General features: G+C 41.7%; 1 protein-coding gene across 4 annotated transcripts in view; it reads right to left on the bottom strand.

Moving 5' to 3' along the window:
• LOC136878863 (uncharacterized) overlaps nt 1–24,090 on the bottom strand; it is a 273,704-nt gene that overhangs the window by 48,802 nt on the left and 200,812 nt on the right. For all 4 annotated transcript variants that reach the window (XM_067152412.2, XM_067152414.2, XM_067152413.2 and 1 more), the window contains one exon: nt 8,359–8,459. In XM_067152412.2, the coding sequence (XP_067008513.2) occupies nt 8,359–8,459 (101 nt within the window). The remainder of the gene's footprint in view (nt 1–8,358; nt 8,460–24,090) is intronic.

Raw genomic sequence — 24,090 nt, 5'->3', positions numbered from 1 at the left:
AAGGGGGAATAACGAGGAAGAGATAGAAGATTATAAAGTGTACTTGACGGGTGTTAGAAAGGGGAGGGCAGAGTCTGGGGTAGGGCTCTTTGTCAGGAATACCATTGCACGCAACATAGTTTCTGTTAGGCACGTAAATGAGCGAATGATGTGGGTAGATTTGTCAGTTGGAGGAATTAGGACTAGAATTGTCTCCGTGTATTCACCATGTGAGGGTGCAGATGAGGATGAAGTTGACAAGTTTTATGAAGCATTGAGTGACATCGTGGTCAGGGTCAACAGCAAGGATAGAATAGTGCTAATGGGCGATTTCAATGCGAGAGTTGGGAATAGAACTGAAGGATACGAAAGGGTGATTGGTAAATGTGGGGAAGATATGGAAAGTAATGGGAATGGGAAACGTTTGCTGGACTTCTGTGCTAGTATGGGTTTAGCTGTTACGAATACATTCTTCAAGCATAAGGCTATTCACCGGTACACATGGGAGGCTAGCGGTACCAGATCCATAATAGACTATATATTAACAGACTTCGAATTCAGGAAATCCGTTAGGAATGTACGAGTTTTCCGGGGATTTTTCGATGATACAGACCACTATCTGATCTGTAGTGAACTAAATATCTCTAGACCTAGGGTAGAGAAAGTGAAATCTGTCTGCAAACGAATAAGGGTAGAAAATCTCCAGGACGAGGAAATTAGACAGAAGTACATGGATATGATTAGTGAGAAGTTTCGAACAATAGACAGTAAGCAGGTTCAGGATATAGAAAGTGAATGGGTGACATACTGGGATGCTGTGGTAGAAACAGCAAGGGAATGCCTAGGAACAACTGTGTGTAAAGATGGGAAAAGGCGAACATCTTGGTGGAATGATGAAGTGAGAGCAGCTTGTAAACGTAAAAAGAAGGGTTATCAGAAATGGCTCCAAACGAGGGCCAAGGCAGACAGGGATTTGTACGTAGATGAAAGAAACAGAGCGAAACAAATAGTTGTTGATTCAAAAAGAAGTCGTGGGAAGATTTTGGTAATAACCTGGAAAGGCTATGTCAAGCAGCAGGGAAACATTTCTGGACAGTAATAAAGAATCTTAGGAAGTGAGGGAAAAAGGAAATGAACAGTGTTTTAAGTAATTCAGGCGAACTCATAATAGATCTCAGAGAATCACTGGAGAGGTGGAGGGAATATTTTGAACATCTTCTCAATGTAAAAGGAAATCATCCTGGTGGTGTTGCAAACAGCCAAGCTTATGGGGAGGAGGAAAATGATGAAATTACCCTTGGGTAAGTGGAAAGGATGGTAAATAAACTCCATTGTCATAAAGCAGCAGGAATAGATGAAATTAGACGTGAAATCGTGAAATATAGTGGGAAGGCAGGGATAAAATGGCTTCAAAGAGTAGTAAGATTAGCATGGAGTATTGGTAAGGTACCTTCAGATCGGACAAAAGCCGTAATTCCACCTATCTATAAGCAAGGGAAAAGGAAGGATTGCAACAACTATCGAGGTATCTCATTGATTAGTATACCAGGCAAAGTTTTCACTGACATCTTGGAAGGGAGGGTGCGATCAGTCGTTGAGAGGAAGTTGGATGAAAACTAGTGTGGTTTCAGACCACAGAGAGGCTGTCAGGATCAGATTTTCAGTATGCGCCAGGTAATTGAAAAATGCTAGGAGAGGAATAGGCAGTTATGTTTATGTTTCGTAGATTTAGAAAAAGCAAATGACAGGGTACCGAGGGAAAAGATGTTCGCTATACTGGGGGACTATGGAATTAAAGGTAGAGTATTAAAATCAATCAAAGGCATTTATGTTGACAATTGGGCTTCAGTGAAAATTGATGGTAGATTGAGCTCTTGGTTCAGGGTACTTACAGGGTTTAGACAAGGCTGTAATCTTTCACCTTTGCTGTTCGTAGTTTACATGGATCATCTGCTGAAAGTCCGACTCGTTGGCTGAACGGTCAGCGTACTGGCCTTCGGTTCAGAGGGTCCCGGGTTCGATTCCCGGCCGGGTGGGGAATTTAACCTTAATTGGTTAATTCCAATGGCACGGGGCTGGGTGTACAGTATGTGTTGTCTTCATCGTCATTTCATCCTCAACACGACGCGCACGTCGCATGCGGGCGTCAAATAGAAAGACCTGCAGCTGGCGGGCCGAACCCGTCCTGGGATATCCCTGCACTAAAAGCCATACGACATTTCATTTCATTTTCATCTGCTGAAAGGTATAAATTGGCAGGGAGAGATTCAGTTAGGTGGAAATGTAGTAAGCAGTCTGGCCTTTGCTGACGACTTGGTCCTAATGGCAGATTGTGCCGAAAGCCTGCAGTCTAATATCTTGGAACTTGAAAATAGGTGCAATGAGTATGGTATGAACATTAGCCTCTCGAAGACTAAATTCATGTCAGTAGGTAAGAAATTAAACAGAATTGAATGTCACATTGTTGATACAAAGCTGTAACATGTAGATAATTTCAAGTATTTAGATTGTGTGTTCTCCCAGGATGGTAATATAGTAAGTGAGATTGAATCAAAGGGTAGTGAAGCTAATGCGGTGAGCTCGCAGTTGCGATCAACAGTATTCTGTAAGAAGGAAGTCAGCTCGCGGAAGAAACTATCTTTACATGGGTCTGTTTTCAGACCAACTTTGCTTTACGGAAGCGAAAGCTGGGTGGACTCTGGATATCTTATTCATAAGTTAGAAGTAACAAACATGAAAGTAGCGAGAATGATTTTTGGTACAAGTAGGTGGGAACAGTACCAGGAGGGTACTCGAAATGTGGAGATAAAGGCTAAATTAGGAATAAACTCAATGGATGAAGCTGTACGCATAAACCAGCTTCGGTGTTGGGGTCATGTGAGGCGAATGGAGGAGGGTAGGTTACGGAGGAGAATAATTGACTTTGTTATGGAGGGTAGGAGAAGTAGAGGGAGGCCAAGACGACGATGGTTAGACTCTGTTTCTAACGATTTAAAGATAAGAGGTATAGAACTAAATGAGGCCACAACACTAGTTGCAAATCGAGGATTGTGGCGACGTTTAGTAAATTCACAATGGCTTGCAGACTGAACGTTGAAAGGCGTAACAGTCTATAATGATAAGGTATGTATGTATGTATGTATGTATGTATGTATGTATGTATGTATGTATAATTGATCGTTCTCCCAAATTCCAGTGAAATCGCAGGGCCAACCTCAATAGTTCCCTTGTAAGTTTAGTTTTGGGGCCGGGCTGAGTGGCTCAGACGGTTAAGGCGCTGGCCTTCTGACCCCAACTTGGCCGTCGGTACAATTCAATTCAAGCAGTTTGTAGAGTGTGTTACTCAATGACTGTGCTAATAACCTGTCGTTAAGTTGGTAGTGGTGTGAGTACCTACAATTACAAGGACGAGTCAAATGAAAACTTTAATAGTGTAATAAAAACTGGAAATGCTGCGCAACGATTTTTGTCCGTTGGCGGTACTGTTCACCGCCGTCTAGATCCTCCTGTGTTCCCTGCTCTATGCGAGACTTTTTGCGTACTGTTGGTACTGTTACAAAAGCTTTATTGAATATCCGATAGGCGGCAGCAGCATCCAAACAAGCAAAGCAAGAAGCAAACACTGTCCATGTACCAGAGCACTTCATACATGCACGAACAGCGGTCTTTTATTCGGTTCTTGAGTAGTAAAAGTGTGAAGCCAATAGAAATTCATCGAAGAGTAACGATTTACTATGGTGATGCATGTTTGTCAGAGCAGCAACATGACAATTACGTTTTTTGATTTGTTGATTTTCCTCCCAACACTGAAAATAGCCTATTAGTCTACTTTGTCATGATTAATATATTGACTTTAAATGCTATAAAACATGACAGTAATGAAATATCGTATGGCTTTTAGTGCCGGAATATCCCAGGACGGGTTCGACTCGCCAGGTGCAGGTCTTTCTATTTGACACCCGTAGGTGACCTGCGCGTCGTGATGGCGATGAAATGATGATGAAGACAACACATACACCCAGCCCCCGTGCCATTGGAATTAACCAATTAAGGTTAAAATCCCCGACCCTGCCGGGAATCAAACCCGGGACCCTCTGAACCGAAGGCCAGTACGCTGACCGTTCAGCCAACGAGTCGGACAACATGACAGTGATACCTATGCACGAGAATCGTGATATAGCCTATGCGTAGCCTAATGATGATGTGAACAGGGCAGTTTGTAAACATGTACAAGCGTTTTTCCTGTTGTACATGAACAACAACCACCACAAAAATGAGTTTTCTTTTAATTTTCAAGTTTTTTTTCCAGATTTTTATTTATAGTTTACCAATTTTTTTACGTAATTTACGTGCATCATAGAAAACCTTTTTCCTTTGTGAAGATAGTGAAAATGGTAAAATACAGTGAAGACTGTCTTAAAGATAGCTCTTATCAAAAACCCGATTTTCCAAGGACCTATTAAAAACCCTATAAAATATATTTTGTGCCTCTCTTTCCGGCCAGCTACCAGGTATATTCTTGGTCTTTCCTCGTTTAAAAGACCATATTTAGGGTTAAAACTACTATGTACGGTATGTATTTGAACCCGAGATGACGCCAGTCTGTCTGCCCTTCGAAACAACATGGCGGCCATGGTGTTAAAACAACGAGCTAGAAAGAATTCTAGCTCTTTGGTGTTAAAGCACACGTTCCCAGGTTACTTAAAGTTCTGAAGCATGATTCCTTTATCCAATCACCGTAAAATAGAAATGTGAGACTTCCTTCCGATCACGATGATGAGGTGGAGGAAGAGGAGAAAGAGGAAGATGCAAAATTGTAAACGGTGCTTGTTTTCGCACGGAACTGCCTGTACAGAATAGGAAGTTACCAGAGGAAGTGTTAGTTAACATCGAAAATATACAAACATCGGGTTCGTTGAAAGATCGTGTTGATGCTAAACGTAACAACGGATTTTCCATTTCACTTAGAGTTTGGAAAACAAAATTGTTCAAGGAAAAGGTATGATAAAAATACTCAATGTAATTTTTTAACCGAGTGACTTGCCCGTGCTGTTAGGAATGCGAAGCTATGAGCTTGAATCCGAGAGATAGTGGGTTCGAACCCCACTATCGGCAGCCCTGATGATGGTTATCCGTGGTTTCCCATTTTCACACCAAACAAATGCTGGGGCTGTACCTTAATAAGGCCACGGCCGCTTCTTTCCCACTCCCAGCCTTTTCCTATCCCATCATCGCCATAAGACCTATCTGTGTCGATGTGACGTAAAGAAACTAGTACAAAAATGGTAAGAGCGTGTTTAGGGGTTGGTAGCTGTGAGCTACCTTCTTTATCCTAGTCCTTTTCCATCCTTGGGTCGCCGAAAATCTTCGATGTGTTAGTACGATGTTAAGCCATTAGGAAAAAAAAAATGCTTTTTTTTTCTCTCTTTTTTTTTTTCGCGTAACCGTTACTGATCACTTGCTAACGGTTTCGCTGTCTAAAAATGTCTTCAGCGAGGTTCAAAATATTCAACAGTTAGCACTCTCGTAAAGAAGATTGGCAGCCAGTATTTTTCGGCCAATTGAGACAAGATTATATGTAAATTACAGTAAAAATAGGAAGTTGTACTAGACGGATAAAGGAACAGCACTGTAATAGTAACATTTTGAACATGTAAAGGACTTTGCAGCAAGGAGCAACGAGATGTTACCTTGTAGGTAACCCGGATTTTATTTTTACTTGTTCTGCATGTCGACAATTGACATCCCTTTGATACAGTACTTATTGTGACGCGCCTAGATCGTAAGAATTTCTGAATGTGATTTGTCTAGTTCGAAATACTTCCAACAGTAAAATGTAAGTATAATAATAGGTGAAATTAAATTCGTCTCTAGCAGTAAATTATTTTTATTTGACAACCGACTGCTACAGTAGATACGTAGACATATTCTACGCTTAGAGTCTTCGTGACTGCGTCCTAATACAGCCCCGTTAGTATTTTAATCAATTTGCTGATTTATTCAGTGCAGTAAGCAGGCGTGCTACAGAATTTCTAATGGTAGTGAAATGAGTGGCGGGAAACGAAAATGGACTGGTTTAACAATCCATCAGTTATTTAGTGAATTAGAACATGTAGATAAGGGTGAATAAGAATAATAATATTATAGATTTTAGGTCCAACAATCTAGTTTTACGGTTTTTGGAGACGCCAATTTGCCGGAATTTTGTTTCGCAGGACACGAAGCTGACGTATTTGAGCACCTTCAAATACCACCGAACTAAGCCAGAATCGAACCTGCCAAGTTGGGCTCAGGCGTTCTGCCGTCTGAGCTACTCAACCCGGCAGTACCATACACAAAATCATGCCTAGATAAGGGTGAATCTATGCAGTTGATTTGTAATGAATTAGGAGTCGGGAAAAGTACGGCGAAGTACTGGCGGCGCAATCGATAAATCTCTGCAGAACTATTGCACTCAGGTGGATTCAGAAAAAAATAAAAAAAAATAAAATTACTATACGAGGATTGGGGCATAAGTCATTGCAACTATTTTTGTCCCTAAAATTTGCACGATGCTACCACTCAATGGTCATATGTCCTGGAAAGCATGATACTTATAGTATATGGACACAATACGAGATGGCGGTGCATTGGACAAGTATCACGCACAGGGCGATGGGATTGTAGTAGTGAGTCAGACTACGTGCAGAATAGATGTGACGAGACAAGAACAACGTGCGTACATGAAACTGGGCGTTCGCCGAGGTCACAATGGTAAATAATCTCACAGAGAGCTTGTGGGGAATAATGCCCTTCCGTACCGAACCGTTGCGATACGGCAACAGCATTTCATCACGGACGTGAAACAAGCAACGACGTGCGTCGGTCCGGGAGACCTGTTAGTATTCAGACTGAAGTATCATGTGCAGTAATTACACAGTGCATCTACGTGGACAGAATATGACACATTTTGAGTTACAAGCCGAAACAGGCATTGAAAAATTAACCATCCACAGAATGGCACAGAGGCTGCGGTTGGGAAGTTCTGGAACACCTGCCATACTCACCGGACCTGTCTCTGTGGGATTTTGATCTCATCTCCAAAGTGAAAAAAAACCCTTGCGTGGGAGATGGTTTGGGACACGATAGGACATGTCAGCGCTGTGAAACAAGAGATTGCAAAATTAGCACATAGTGAGGCGACTGGTGTCCGATGTCTCCCGGATCGTTGGCAACGTGTTGTGGATAATGTAGTGGACTACGTCGAGGATTTGTCGTGAAGATGAATGTACTCTCTGAGAGAAACATGATGTAGCACAAGGATTACATGCTGGCAGATTCCTCGCGTTATATCCTGCACCTGGTAAGTCTACTCGGCGTTATTCATACATTCCACAACACCTTACGTTCCCCGCTGCCATCTGTATATTTCCAGTCGTCTGGTTGAGCCCGTATTGGGGCGGAAAAATTAGTTGCCATGACTTATGCCCCAAACCTCGTAATTTCTACCAGACACGCTTTAAAGAAGCCGACAAGCGAAATCATCAATGGTGCTTTATTGCTATGGTTTCTCCAAGCGCATCGTAAAGTAAATCCAGTTACTGCACCGATACTGAAGGAAAAGATTATAATGTTTCATAAAATAATTGGAAATAATATTAAATACAAAGCCATCAACGAATGGCTTGGCTCCGGGCAAGTTGGTCGTGTGGTTAGGGGCGCGCAGCTGTGAGCTTGCATCCGGGAGGAGATAGTGGGTTCGAACCCCACTGTCGGCAGCCCTGAAGATGATTTTCCGGGGTTTCCACTTTTCGCACGAGGTAAATGCTGGGACTGTATCTTAATTAAGGCAACGGCCGCTTCCTTCCCACTCCTAGGCCTTTCCTATCCCATCATCGCCATAAGACCTGTCTATCGGTGCGACGTGAAGCAAAATTGTATGAATGGTTTGGACGCTGGAAGAAAAAGGAAATGGCATGGCGTCAAAGCGCTAGACATTTGCGGTGAAGTATTCATACATATCAAGTGTACATTAAGGATACGATATTGTTTAAAACATAGTGATTTTTTCAATTAAAGTTTAATACTATAAATTGCTAGATGGGTCCGTTATATTAACACTACCGGTTTAACCGACCACTTCGTTATCAGACCACAGATCCGGCCCCGAACAGGCCGGTTAAGAGGGCGTCCTCTGTAATGTAAAAATGGAGATAATGTTTGTTACTATGCTGTCACAATGAAAACAATATGACATGTATTCATTCTTACATCCAAACGGTCTCTCTCTCTCATGTGTGTGTGTGTGTGTGTGTGTGTGTGTGTGTGTGTGTGTGTGTGTGTGTGTGTGTGTGTGTGTGTGTGTGTGTGTGTGTGTGTGAGTGAGTGAGTGACACTCACCTTTGGCCTCGCCGCCCCGCTGCCGTTCTTCCTCTTCCAACATCCTCAATACCGCTGAATTCGCCAGGTTGCCAGGCGTCGCTAACTGGTGGAAGTCGATTCTGTAAAACAAAAGCATCAGGTGAGTCTAAACCTGGTGTATACGTCTTTCCACAGAAAAGGCAAGATATATTCAAGATAACATTAGACTCAACTGAGAAAGCTGCAACAATACAATGCATAGTTAGAGAAAGGGGGCCTTGCAGTCAGAATATTGATGGTATAATCAACTGAATCATAGTCAAGGATTGTGTTAGTTAACAGCTGCGTGTGGTGTTTGAGAGAATCAAAGGAAAAATAACCCAAGTTATCATTTTCTACGTTGAACCATTGTACGCTAGGTTAAAAAAGGAGATAATCAATTAATTTACTATTGAATTATTAGAAACTAGTGTGCATTGCAAGGTGTTCCGTGGAATTATTTAGGATCTGTCCTTAAAAGTGAAGTTCCACTTTACTGCCTTCACAGTTACATTTATTTATTTGTTCGAGTTTTAAGAGGATCTCCGTGTTCGATTCTCACAGGCTGGGAATTTTAGTTGTGTATGGTTAATTCTTCTGACTCAGAGACTAAAACACTAAAACCCAATAGTGGATACATGCACCACATGAAGGACATCCGGCCGTAAATTTGGATCTAAATTAACGTGTGATGCCAATCCCCAGCTTTGAGGGAGTCTGAATCAACTACACATATCGTTCGTTCCTAATCTGTTTACCCTCCAGGGTCGGTTTTTCCCTCGGACTCGGCGAGGGATCCCACCTCTACCGCCTCAAGGGCAGTGTCCTGGAGCTTCAGACTCTGGGTCGGGGAGTACAAATGGGCAGGATGACCAGTACCTCGCCCAGGCGGCCTCACCTGCTATGCTGAACAGGGACCTTGCGGGGGGATGGGAAGATTGGAAGGGATAGACAAGGAAGAGGGAAGGAAGCGGCTGTGGCCTTAAGTTAGATACCATCCCGGCATTTGCCTGGAGGAGAAGTGGGAAACCAAGGAAAACCACTTCCAGGATGGCTGAGGAGGGAATCGAACCCTCCTCTACTCAGTTGACCTCCCGAGGCTGAGTGGACCCCGTTCCAGCCCCTGTACCACTTTTCAAATGTCGTGGTAGAGCCGGGAATCGAATCACGCTAACCACTACAACTACACATATACGACCAGGAAAAAAGTACTGATGTATTTCAGTCTATTATTTTTCTGCTCGATATTTATACCGGACAGGACAAATAATAGCTTATGTGGGGTTCACTTTAATGGTTGTCTGTTTGTCTGTTACAGCGCCACGGTAAAACGGATCGGTACATTCTCAAGAAATTTGGTACTTAAATTCAGGATAAGGGTGAGTAGGATCTTGGCTATGTGTTGTCCGACTCATTGGCTGAATGGCCAGTGATGAGGCTTTCGGTCCAGAGGGTCCTGGGTTCGATTCCCGGGCGGGTGGGGTATTTTAATCGTGTTTGATTAATTCTTCTGGCTCGGAGACTGGGTGTCTGTGTTTGTTCCAACACTTTCCTCTTCATATTCAGACAACACACTGCACTACCAACCACCACAGAAATACGCAATAGTGATTACATCCTTCCATATAAGGCTGGCGTCAGGAAGGGCATCCGGCCGTAAAACAGGACCAAATCCACATGTGATACACAGTTCGTACCCGCGACCCCACAGGTGTGGGAAAAGCGGTAGAATAATAATAACAATAATAATAATAATAATAAGAAGAAGAAGAAGAAGAAGGATCTTGGCTTTATACTGTTTAAAACATGTTCAGCAGGAGTGGGGTTTCAGAAGGACCCTAAAATATAAAAACTCGATGTAGCCTATCTGTCTTTGGTTAGTTCTACAGGAAAATTGTTCACAACAAAACGTATTTAATTTATTTATTTATTTATTTATTTATTTATTTATTTATTTATTTATTTATTTATTTATTTATTTATTTATTTATTTATTTATTTATTTATTTATTTATTTGTTCCGATGCAGTGTAAAATAAGGGAAATATCTGTGCTGGTTGTGTGAACATTTAAGTCCAAGAGCCCATAAATTACATTATGAAGATGATCCAGGGAACGTTTTTAGGGCTCTGTACATCTGCCTGTACTTTTTTAAATATTAGTCTGGTACTTGATTTTATACTGGAGTTTTGCGATACGTGTGCAGGGTAGAGAAGAAATGTTCAACGCAAAGAGAACCGAAGACGCTAATATTTCCGTCTATAATATCACTACATTATATCTGGTGCCGCATTCGGGTTCTTATCCTGGGGACTGCTGGGTGCAATATTTTCACCTGAAAAAGCCCGTGGATCATTTTAAACCCCCGGCCAAAATACACATGAGCCGGAGTGGCTCCGTTCACCTCAGATACAGCTTAGATTAGAAGAACTTAAACAATAGCCTATCTGGTACGGTACTGAATCTCCAAATGATTGAATAAAGTACGCATTTCTGAAGGACGTGTAACACTTACGGAGGAGAGAATGCTCAAATGTCGACATAAACTTAATCATGCGCATGCTGAGTGATTGTTCCGTTACAACAGCTAGTTCCACTGTTTGTTGAAGGTACTAACTGAAGACAGAAAAACAAAATGTGGGAAGATGAAAGACATCATAGGTCTCGCATATTTAATCCCACTGACGTCGGAAGAGAACGAAATTTGATAAAAGGAAGTCAGACAGAGAAGACGAAAGATAGGAGCCTGACACAAGTAAATGCCACAACGGTGCACAAAGCTGGTGGACCGTGGTCGCCAATTCATGGCTGGTAATAGTTTTATTTTGACCCTTAAAGCGACAATCATCACTAACGATCTGTTCTAGACAACCGTAGGGATTAAATTATAGAATGACCGAGCTCGATAGCTGCAGTCGCTTAATTGCGGCCAGTATCCAGTATTCGGGAGATAGTAGGTTCGAACCCCACTGTCGGCAGCCCTGAAGATGGTTTTCCGTGGTTTCCCATTTTCACACCAGGCAAATGCTGGGGCTGTATCTTAATTAAGGCCACGGCCGCTTCCTTCCAACTCCTAGCCCTTTCCTGTGTCGGTGCGACGTAAAGCAACTTGCAAAAAAAAATTTAAAAAATAGAATAATTAGCTGTTGACGAGTTAGTTTTTGTAATCGAGCGGAGATGAGTGGGAGTAAGTTAATAGAGACAGAGAACACACTTCATCAGCAACTCTCAGACTGTGTAATGTTATTGCTGAGTTTTAGGGGCTTGGGACATTGTAGGCCATCACATTTTGTTTTCTTCCGGCCGGCGACATTAAGGCGGAAAATGTCCATTCCGTGTCCTACGATGTTGGTATGTAAAAGATCTCTGGTGACGCAAGGCCTAATGAGTTTGCCACTGCCTTCCTCACTGGGCCAGCCTCATGAGTACACCTCTCGTAACAATCAGACTCGGCTGTAGATCACTCAATAGACATCCGTTTCTCTGCCATCTAATAGAGTAAAACGAAACTCAAGATTGACGCGCATGCAGCGTAAATGGCGTCAAATCAAAATGCTTGAATACGGCAGTGAGGCCAAATTATTATTATTATTATTATTATTATTATTATTATTATTATTATTATTATTATTATTAACACAGTTCCACCCCACTCCCATTTTGCATCACAAGCCAATAGCAGTATCCGGTATATACTGCACAGTGGTAGGTTTGTTTGTTTGTTTGTTTGTTTGTTTGTTTGTTTGTTTGCCCAACCCTTGTCCCGTATCTCTACGGGATCGGGTATGAGGTGAGATGAATCTGTCGTGGCGGTTTTTCATGACCGGATGCCCTTCCTGACGCCAACCTCATGAGAGGAGTTAATGAGATGAAATGAAGGACGTGCTATATGATAGTAGGAAGGGAGAGGGTGAAACCCGGTGCCGGCACATAGCCTACTACTGTCGAATACCACCAAGGGGTCTGTTCAAGGCTTAACGTACCCATCCGACGGACGAATCACCATCAACAGCGCCATATGCCCTCACTCCATATAAGCACTGCGGAGAGGTTTGGAATTTAATCCAGCCTTTTGTCACGTAATCTAGTGATTAGAAATTGTATACCACCAATTCCCCTACCCTGCCGCCCAACCTCGGTGTCAGACCGTTTAGACTTCAGCGCCTTAACGATCATGACCACCAGGCGGGCTACTGCACCGTGATAGGTACGTAATAATTTATAGTGGCTATTGCGTCCTTGTAAGGCAGATCCTCCGATGAGGGTGTATGGAGTCTGTCGTGTACGGGAAACTGCGTATTTCTAATGTGTGTGGTGAGCAAGTTTCAGGAATGTTGGGGATAGCACAAACTCTCAGTCCTCGAGCCAAAGGAATTCAACATTTACGATTTAAATCCGCCGTCTGTTGCCATTTCTTGATGGATGCAATATTTTTGCATCTGTCCGTTAGCACAGATCAGAGCAAAATGTAGCTTCCACCCAAGTCTCAGTCTTATTTATGGCTGTAACTGACATATAGATGGCACTGAGTAATGACATTCGGAGCACGGCTAGTGCATCTGGATGTATAAAATGTGCACTCGTAGCTGCAATAGAAATTTCTAGCTCAGTGAGGAAGGCAGTGGAGAACTACCTCACTTCTCGATGCCTTGTACGCCTTAATTATACCACCGCGTCAATTTTTGCGGTTACCCTACAACTGCATAACCTTCGAGGATCCAACCAGCCTTAGTGCGGAAGACTTAATAGATATATTAAAATCCCACTATCAAACAAGGAATCGAATTCGGGGCTCCGAGACCCGAAGGAAAAAACAGTGACCACTCAACAATGGAGTCGGGTGATTAAATTGAAATCCACAGCCTGTTCCACGTCATTCGATCTGGTCAGGAATGAAATGAATGAAGCCCCCATCTAGTGGCGAGGATAAGAATTGCGCCGGCTGCCGAAGCCTGTCGCACTCCTCTGGGGCAATGATTAATGATTGACAGATGAAATGATATTGGAGAGAATTGCTGGAATGAATGATGACAGGGAAAACCGGAGTACCCAGAGAAAAACCTGTCCCGCCTGCACTTTGCCCAGCATAAATCTCACATGGAGTGACCGGGATTTGAACCACGGAACCCAGCGGTGAAAAGCCGACGCGCTGCCGCCTGAGTCACGGAGGCACTAGTCAGGTGATTGGTACGTGAAATTCTGTAACTAGATGTTCCGTCCTCGACAACGAATACAACTTAGTATTTTGGTGTGCATTCTGGGTGTTATCTGGTCATTTCATCGTGTTATCTCAATACGTGATATTTAACATATGGATACTGATGCGATCGTAACACAACTTCTATCTATAACAACACGAACAAATAAGATTCGCATTACCTTGTTTGTGACACACACTTTCAACAGCCTCTTCGTTCCTCACAGAAATAATAACTACCCACTGTTATGTAAACTTACTGTTCGTGTACTCTATGTACGGTATAGTTAGCGCCTTCAGAACCGGCTTTAGATGGCCTTGGGTGCTTGCTACGTCTGCCTCCGAATACACTCGTCCGGCATTGAAGACTACTTATATACACTGTAGTGGGAGCTATTTACTTCGAGTGATTAACAGGTGCAATTCACTACGCCTGTGAGTCCACCGCCGCGGAATTCGGAACCTTTGTAAGCGGCTTCAGCTTGGAGCTGACTCGAAAGTCAAAACTCTCCATGATTCACTCTATTCATGCGTGGACAACTTGCGATACCCGATGTATGAAGCGAGGACCAAGACCAACTACAAAGACCACAATATAGAAAAAACATGGCTGCCATACCGGGCCAAAGTTGACATGGCGTGGAGTAACCCAATAATGGTCCTGAAAATGTTGTAGGCCTAGTACGAAAATGTTAATCAAAGGTTTCCAATAACTTAGTAGTTGATACATAAAAGAGCAATAGTAATTGTACGTATTCTTTATCTAGGAGAGGTTTTGTTCTTGTTTAACGTCACACTAATACGTCGAAGGTTTTCGGCGACGGAAGGACTGAAAATGACTAAGAGTGGGAATGAAGCGGCCGCGGCCTTTATTAAGGCACAGCTCCGGCATTTTCCTGGATGAAAATGGGAATCCACGGAAAACCATCTTCAGGGCTGCCGACGGTGGGACTCGAGCCCACTATCTCATAGCTGCGCGACGCTAACCACACGGCTAACTCGCTCGGTATCTAGGAGGGTAAGCTGCTTTGAGTGGATTTTAAGAGCATTACACCAAGTGAGTTGGACGCGCGGTCAGTGTTGAGTAGCTTTGAGCTTGCATTCGGAAAATGGGAGAGGTTCGAATCCTACCGTCGGTAGCGCTGAAGATTTTTCTCATTTTCACACCAGGTAAATGTACACCAGGCTACACTTTAATTAAGGCCATGGCCACTATCTTTCCAATCCTTACGTCGTCAAAAACCTTTGATGTGTTAGTGTGTCGTTAAACCACTAGCAAATAAAAAGCATTATAACATCAAGTTATCAACACCTAACAAATTTCACTTCATTTAAAGCATGAATGCGGGCTTAAGAACAAATCGACACTACACCAAACAAATAATTACTTTTCCAGTTATTAACACTATGACAATATGCCCATTATCCTATTATGCATCATTCACCAAAATACTGAAGTTGTCTAAAACTAGCACTACCCACACCCAACAAACAATTCCTCTTGGTTCCCTGCTTTAAGTTCCTTGGAAATTTATTTTGGTGTTTTATTTTCATTTGAGACCTATATAATTGTTGATAAAAATATTGGCCAGAATTTTTGTCGATAGAACACCACAGTTCCACACCTCACTTGAGTTATAAATGTTACTTTCAAAGGCTAACACAAGGCTGAAACAAGGGCTTTATTTTGCAGAAAGTTCCCCAAAATAAAGACCCTGTCACTCATTTCAGTACTACTGTCTTCATAACTACTAAGATGACTTACCCGAATTCCACATTTTTCCTCTGTCACACTTCAGGTCGTCTTGTCCTTAACATCCTAATGTCAATTTTATTTTTTCTGCTAGTAAAGCAATAATTTTAAAATACATTTGCACTCTTAGGCCACTCGTCACTTTGATATCGATGGAATATCTACAGTAGGTCTTGAGAACACTATCACCTTTCGCAATCACGTTGAATGGCCTCACATTTGTGTTGTAAAAGACTGAAAATTATCTGTCTTATCTTCTTCACATCAACGTCTAAACGTTCCTTCGTCTCAATGGCAGTTGCTGTTCATGCTCTTTAGGGCAATTTCTTCCTCGAGGTAAATAAATGTTATGCGAAAACTGATTGTAGAATACGGTTAGATAGGTCTCACGTCTCAGGTGACAATTTAAGATATTTCCCAACGATGCGAATAGGTTCACTATTCTTATTGAGAAATAAATCTTTGCGGACTATAAATGCAAGAGCTAAAATGTTTTATGCACACGACATTTTCATTATTTACAGAAAAATTCTCGCTATATGCACCGAATCCATTTCTCTCGAAGACGTGATCCGTTGGTAAGGGCAGACATACCCGAAGAATTACCTACAGAGAGGCACACAAAACGATTGATCCATATTACTCTAATATATGCACACTACATTCTGATAAAACGCCAATAATTATAACACCGCCACTCAAACACAATGGTAAACAAATACATAATCTATACGGTACCACGTTCAAACACGAAATAATATTTGACCTACAAGTATTTTAAGCTTCCAATAAAAGCAACTGGCGACACAAATACTTCCTTATCAGTATTAAAAATCACGAAGTACGATCACACGTGGACTCAAAATACCTTTTTCACAATTACTACTTTAAACACCGAGCTCGATAGCTGCAGTCACTTAAGTGCGGCCACTATCCAGTATTCGGGAGATAGTAGGTTCGAATCCCACTGTCAGCAGCCCTGAAAATGGTTTTCCCTGGTTTCCCATTTTCACACCAGGCAAATGCTGGGGCTGTACCTTAATTAAGGCCACGGCCGCTTCCTTCCCACTCCTAGCCCTTTCCTGCCCCATCGTCGCCATAAGACCTATCTGTGTCGGTGCGACGTAAAGCAACTAGCAAAAAAAAAAAAAAGAACTACTTTAAACTGGTATCCACGATCACATTTAATCTACGCCTGGGCCGCACCCACGGGCATATTGCTATTAATGATTAATCGAAACCTGCCTTGAGGTCTGGTTATTGTAGTTGGTCTTGCGAGGACTAACAATATTGATCTTGAGCATTTAAAACCTCGTTAGGGGCAATTCTTTATTCCTACAACACTGGAATTTATCAAACGAGACAAAGAGAAATTAGTCGTATCTTGGTAGGTACTTTATGTAGTTGTGACATGACTATGCGGCAAGATCTACATGTAAGTAGAATAAATGTGTTAGGAAGATGTTTTCCTATGTTTTATTTTCGTGGCTACCATGGCTGGTCATGGAACTTTATTGTACCTTATTGTAACGAAATCATTTCCTCATATTCGGGCTTATGGATCTAGAAATAAAGATCTGATCGAAAAGGTTGAGGTACTGTTTGATTGGAAATGTGCGACATGAGAAAAATGCGACTCTCGGTGGGCCTCAGTTAGATGTTTGGTGGCGTGGGAGAGGAGCGGTTAAACAAGCGACGATTTCGAAGATAAGACTTCGGTTCACGATTAAGATTTTCGAAACCAAAATACATGCTGTCTATTAGGTAATTAGCCCAGAGGCTGGTTGGATCCTCAAATAGCACCGCCAACGGTTATGCGGTTACGAGGAAACCGCAGCAACGGATGGCGGCGGCCAAATGAGGCGTGTTAGGCAAGAAAGATGAAGAGTGATGTAGTTTGCCGTTGCTTTCCTATCTGGGCCAGAAAGTGCTGTTGCAGCACGACTGACCCTATGAACAACACATTTTATAACAATGAGACGCACTGACCATTACTGAACACAACCCACACCCCAGCAGCTTCCATATTGCCACAGCCATGAACAAGACTAGGTCCTTGGTGAAAGCTACATTTTGCTCTGGCCTATGCCAAAATGCATACGAAGATGTCTAAAGAAAGGACATTTGGTGCCTTACATTCTCATTAACAAAGTAGCCCGAATACTAAAAGAATAACATGACAAGGATGGAGGCCAAAATTTGAAGCTGGAAAATTTCTTGAAAAATCTGTTATCTGACCGTTTAAATATAAATTCGGGACCTCATATGGTGTACCATTAGAAAGCTTATAGACTTGACAACTGCCCTCTACGATGCTATTCGTCTATTGCTGTAATTATTATCGTTTATTTGTAAATAGAATTGTATTGAATTAACTACCTAACGTGTCTTCCATTTCACCCAAAGTCACACTTCCGCCGGGGGACGCCTCGAAAACCCAACGAGACAATCCCTCCCCTGTCCCCACCCGTCTTTCTTTTGTTTACACTAGGTCTTATATTATTATTATTATTATTATTATTATTATTATTATTTACAATTCGTTTTACGTCGCAAATCACCTATGGCTTTAATTAAGGCACAGCCCCAGTATTTTCCTGGGGTGAATATGAGAAACCACGGAAAACCATCTTTAGGGCTCCCGACAGTGGGGTTCGAACACATTATCTTCCGAATACAAGCTAACAACTACCTGATCCAACCCGTGCACCCACTCGCTCGGTGCTGACATTAGTGATACAGTAGGTTAAGTTGAGATTGGTGGTATTAGAGAATATTTAAATATAACAACTCCATGTCATTGGTTTTTAGCACGTTGAAAAAAAATATATCGTTTGGGACTAAATTCGACATTTGTAAGACTATCAGCAGTTAGAATGGATACTGAACTACATTCTTCAGCTTATCCCAGTTTTTTCTGGGGTTGCTGGAGCCACACAGCTTCATTTTGGTTTTGGCCGGTGGTTTAAGACCGGATGCCCTTCCTGACGCCACGTGATTCTTGAGATGAAAATTTCGACCCAGGATCGGGCGGGATTCAAACCTCAGCCTTCCAGTTGGGAAGTAAGCAGTTAAGCCAATGAGAATGGATATTAAACAAAATATTATTATTATTATTATTATTATTATTATTATTATTATTATTATTATTATTATTATTATTATTATTATTATTATTATTATTATTATTATTATTATTATTATTATTATTATTATTATTATATGTAGATTAGTAGTAGTGTGTCGGCTCCAAACCGTAACATCGCGCATTCAAATATGAGAGAAGGGTGAAAAAAAGTCTATTTGGCACTCAAGTCATAAGATGTCCGCATTTAAATGATCTGTGGAGATTCATTTCGTGCTTACTCGACAAATCTAATTAAAACTCGTTGATAGGTCGCCCATTATGATTTCCAGTTTCTCTGCAACCTGGTAAAGTGAAACGGACCGTCGGAATTGCATGCAGGCAGACAAAATGGCTTCAGATCATCTTGGGAGCGTGGTTTGGGGACCGCGGATCCTGAGTCTGCCTTTGCTTCCACTTACTTGTGCCGGTCTCCTCGCTTTCATCTTTCCTATCTGACCTCCATTGGTCAATTCTTGTTCATTCTCGACCCTGACAATGGCACTTCCCTTTCTTTTGTAGATATCTTCATTTTTCGTCGGACCTCTTCCTTTTCATCTTATGATTAGTGTTAAGAGAATATGGTTGCCCAGTTGTACAGTAAAACAGTAATCACTACCATCACCATTGACACAGCCCCCGCAAACTTTTTATTCAGAATCATTTCATTCACTATATGCCTACGTACGTTTTATACAACAAATATTCCTATTTGACTTTTATTGGCAAAGCCAGAATTTCTTGACATTCCAAATTGCCATTACTTCCCAGTTTAGTTGTTTACACTACGACAAAGCATACCGTTGCAAAATGTCTTAATTAAACCACTGTACATGAATGAAGTTACAGAGGAAAGATTACAGTCTACTAATGCGAAGAGTGCAAATGATCTCTCAAAGTCTAAAGAGAGTCCTTCAGCGCCAATAGACCCACCTCCTGAAACAGCTGTTTACGTTCTCCGAAGCGGGCACAAGGGTCACAAAATAATCTGAGAATTGAGGAGCACATTTCCAAAATGTCCTTTCTCCAGCAGCTTCTAGTTTACAGAACGGAGAAAAAACGAATAGATAATGTAATTGTGAGTTTGACTCTTTCAAACATTCTTCTAGCTAATTGTTATACATTCTATAATTCTCCACAATCAAAGAATGCATTTAATACCATATCGTTAATTAGATATTAATACAAATGTGTTGGAGAAGGGACATTTTGGAAATATAAAAAGGATAAGAGATGTTTTGGAAATACATTTGAACATCCTGCATAGATAACTCTTTACACTTCAAAACACTGCATCTGTGCACTTCGGCATCTGTGGTAGTCTCTTCTGAGCATAGAGTTTTCGTTTCTTAATATTTTTCCTCCACTCCTCCTCATTCCTAGTACGTTTTCTCCCTTTTCTCAAGGGAGCAGGAACTACTACACTGTTTTTAACAGTTGACTTTTGTAAACATAATTGTGATGCACTCCAGTCAGCCATATTGCTGTGGAGAAGAGACTCTTTGGAAACATAGCTCATATTTAACCGTATTTTGTGCTTATAAAAAGGACATTCTGCCTAAAAAAAACTCATCACCATTCCACGGAGAAAGAGATGGACATTATCAATGTACCCATAAGTCAATTTCCTCAAAATGTGGAGAAAGGACGTTTTGGAAATATGCTTCTCAATTGTTCCCCTGCATCACATCAGTACACTATAACGCTAAAGTCACTGAGGTTGTATATGTTTTTGAAATAATTCACCGTAGGCTGGAAAATATTATTTTTTCTCGGTCAACTAGCAGCGGCTGATCAGTTTCAAATCGAACTTTGGGATCAAGCCTGATCTCGTTTTCTGGTCAATAACCAGAATGTCGACTCTACGAGTACTTTCGTTGGTTGCAGTGCAGCGAGATTCTACAAAGACCTCGACGTTTTCGATATCCAAGGCGTAGCCAGAAATTGAAGATGGGTAGAGTTTGCTCCTAATTTACATGCAAGATGTTCGTAACATCCACGTTCGGGTTGGTAGCATTTGAGGATTCACAAATAGCGGGAGAGGCACCTTGTTCAGATTCCTGTCTTCGTACTTTTCGGCTTTTTTAAAGAAATCGGAGATCTTTTTTTCTTTTTGTGTTCACTTTGAGTTCACTTACAATTTTTTTTTTTTTGCTAGTGGCTTTACGTCGCACCGACACAGATAGGTCTTATGGCGACGATGGGATAGGACAGGCCTAGGAGTTGGAAGGAAGAGGCTGTGGCCTTAATTAAGGCACAGCCCCAGCATTTGCCTGGTGTGAAAATGGGAAACCACGGAAAACCATTTTCAGAGCCGCCGACAGTGGGATTCGAACCCACTACCTCCTGGATGCAAGCTCAGTGCCGCGCGCTCCTAACCGCACGGCCAACTCGGCCGGTACTTCCAAAATTAACCGATTGCCTCTAAAACCTGTCGCTGACTGAGCTACAATAAGCATTATTATTGGGTAGGTGTATCGGCTAGGAGGAGCAGATTGCAATATATGGGCTAACCTTAAGAGGCAGCTTCCTTTGATTTAGGATGCCATTTCTAATGAACAATATTCGTGTTACAATTGATAGCAAAGGAATACATTCGCCGAATCGGACGTAGGACAGAGTAATCTATCTTTTTATGCAACTTGTGATATGGATTTAATTTGAGTTCTGTTCAGTTCTGTTAAGTTCTGTTTCAGGTTAAGAAAACATAGACACAGGGATTGTTAATAGACTCTTCAGTGACGTTGTTGTCGGCAGAGCCACCAGAGATGGATTGTTTCTTCGCTCTAAAATCTGATTAACACTTAAAAATATTTCTATAAGAATGGAGGGTTTTTTAGCCGGGTGAACTTACCTACGCCTCTGCCTAAGGCTGATGCTATCTAGCCTTGTATTCTTCAGGCAGAAGCCAACAATAAGTGCAAGAATTTCATTCTCGTCGCAGTGTTTGCAATGGGTATCGTCCTGACAGTTACCATGGAGAGCCCTGCAGTTTAGTGGAGTCAAGCCATTAAAAACTACTAAACCCCTGTCTTGAGTCAAGTCACTCGTTCGCCGTTGGACGTTCTTCATATAAAGCCACACTTTTGCCATGAAATCTTAACTGACACCACTTTCTACATTCCTCTGCTTGTACCAGGCTTCTCACATCTTAGAATTATTAATCTCTCGAGCCTCGAGGTCTACACTGATTACAGACGCCCAGCTCAGACAGACAAGTCGCTATGTAAGTCACAAGGTCTCGGGCTTCATTTATATAGTCAATCAGTCACTACTGATCTGCATTTATGTCAGTCGCCCAGGTGGCAGATTCCCTATCTGATGTTTTCTTAGCCTTTTCTTAAATGATTGAAAATAAATTGGAAATATATTGATCATCTCCCTTGGTAAGTTATTCCAATCCCTAACCCCCTTCCTAAAAACGAATATTTGACGAAATTTGTCCTGTTGAATTCCAGCTTTATCTTCATATTGTGATCTTTCCTACTTTTAAAGACACCACTCAAACTTATTCATCTACTGATGTCATTTCACGCCATCTCTCCACTGACAGGTCGGAACATACCACTTAGTCCAGCAGCTCGTCTCCTTTCTCCCAAGTCTTCCCAGCCCAAACTTTGCAGCATTTTTGTAACGCTACTCTTTTGTCGGAAATCACCCAGAACAAATCGAGCTGCTTTTCTTTGAATTTTTTTCCATTTCTTGGCTCAAATAATCCTGGTGAGGGTCTCATATACTGAAACCATACTCTAGTTGGGGTCTTACCAGACTTACATGCCCTCTCCTTTGCATTCTTACTACAACCCCTAAATACCCTCAAAAACATGTGCAGAGATCTATACCCTTTATTTACAATCATATTTATGTGATTACCCCAATGAAGGTCTTTCCTTATATTAACACCTAGGTACTTACAATGATCCGTTGTTCGATGTTCCGAGGATGCCACAACCATTAAATGATTCCTTCTGTACTTTATATAATCCTAGTCCTTTAGAGTTTTTGGATGTGTACAATATGGCATCTGATGTGTCAACTGGAAGCTGTAGAATTTCGTTACATGTATATTTTATCATTTTGTCAAGGTTTGCAATGAGAGATTTACGAATTTTCACTTTACTGACATTCTGGAAACGATATACCATTGACGGTAAGAGAACTAGTTGTTAATAGTGAATAGTGGTTGCGGGGTCATCTGAACATTTGCGTTACGGAATTTACCGTGAAGGAAGCTAGTGAAGTGCAACGGAAGTGTAACCCTAAAAACCGTGCAAGCTGTGATGTAAGGTTTGGATGGATGGTCAGGCAGTGTTACCTAGCAACCGTGAAGGCTGTATCTTATGGCTGGCGGTCATCTGAAATTCGGCTCTATGGCTAAAGGGTTAGCGTGCTGGCCTTTGGTCCAATAAGTTCCGGGTTTGATTTCCGGCCGGGTCGGCGATTTTAACCTTCATTGGTTAATTCCGATGGCTCGAGGGCTGGGTGTGTATGCCGTCTTCATCACTAGTAATCATCTTAGGTAGGGCCCCCATCCTCACATACATGCAAGTCGCCTACAGGCCGTCTAGTAGAAAAACCTGCGCCAGGCATCTCCGGAGGCCGTGCGCCATTATTATTATTATTATTATTATTATTATTATTATTATTATTATTATTATTATTATTATATTAGTAGCCGTTGATGGATAGCCATAACCGAAAGACATATTTATGATCATTTATTTTCGCAAAGAAACAAGTGGTTTCCTTTTTGTTCTGCTTTTAGAAGAAGGCTGCCGGTAAGTAAATCCGAACTATTTTTTCAATTCATTACCCATCTTTCCTCGTCTAATGTCAGATTATGAGAGAAGTCTACTCCGGGTTAATGAATACATTACCTCGAAGTGTAGTAAAACCTATTACCGGTAAATAAAGTGACCCTGATTTCATACAATTTACCATTAGTTGCAAGTATTCATGAACTACGATACAACACTAACTTTTACGTAAGATCCAGGAGCTAAACAAAAAGATAAAACAGCTGATTGAAAGAACGCGAGGCAAGAAACACGTGTTCACTATCGCAGGTCTGTAGCATGCCAGGCAGGAGATACGCGTGACAAGGCCAGCGCCGCGGGCTGTTGGGGGCGGTGCTGTCTTCGTAATTATTACAATGGTGAACGGCGGTGATAGCGAATGACTGCTTGTTCGACTGGCTCAAGTCATATCCTGTAAGGGAAACGTGCAACACGGAGAGAGCACAAAACATATTTTAAACCTGAGTTACAAACTAAAACTCAAGTAGGTAGTTCGTCAAGATACCAGAAACTAGGAAGAAAATGTACATACTGGAATAAAGTAAACTCGTGTGCTCGTCCCGAGGTGGTACAGCTCCTTTTAGGCACCATTTTAACCACATACCACTCTTAAATCCCTAGCAGTACCGGGAATCGAACCCAGGCCTCCGAGAACGGCTGTTAAATGTGCTCACCGTTACGCTTCGAAGGTGGACTATACCGGAATAAAACTGTATGATAACAACGCAGTGTTGTTCAGCAAAGAATAATTCGTACTACATGACGACGATTAACTGCAAAGCGATTCATACAGAGCTGACAGCATTTTGAGCAATAAATTCCATTTGAACCTGTATTTTATTCTGAATACTTACCGATTTAC

The sequence above is a fragment of the Anabrus simplex genome, chromosome 8 (assembly GCF_040414725.1).
Source record: "Anabrus simplex isolate iqAnaSimp1 chromosome 8, ASM4041472v1, whole genome shotgun sequence".
Taxonomy (NCBI): Eukaryota; Metazoa; Arthropoda; class Insecta; order Orthoptera; family Tettigoniidae; genus Anabrus; species Anabrus simplex.
Note: the sequence above shows the minus strand (reverse complement) of the source record. Positions and strands in the feature narration are given on the sequence as shown.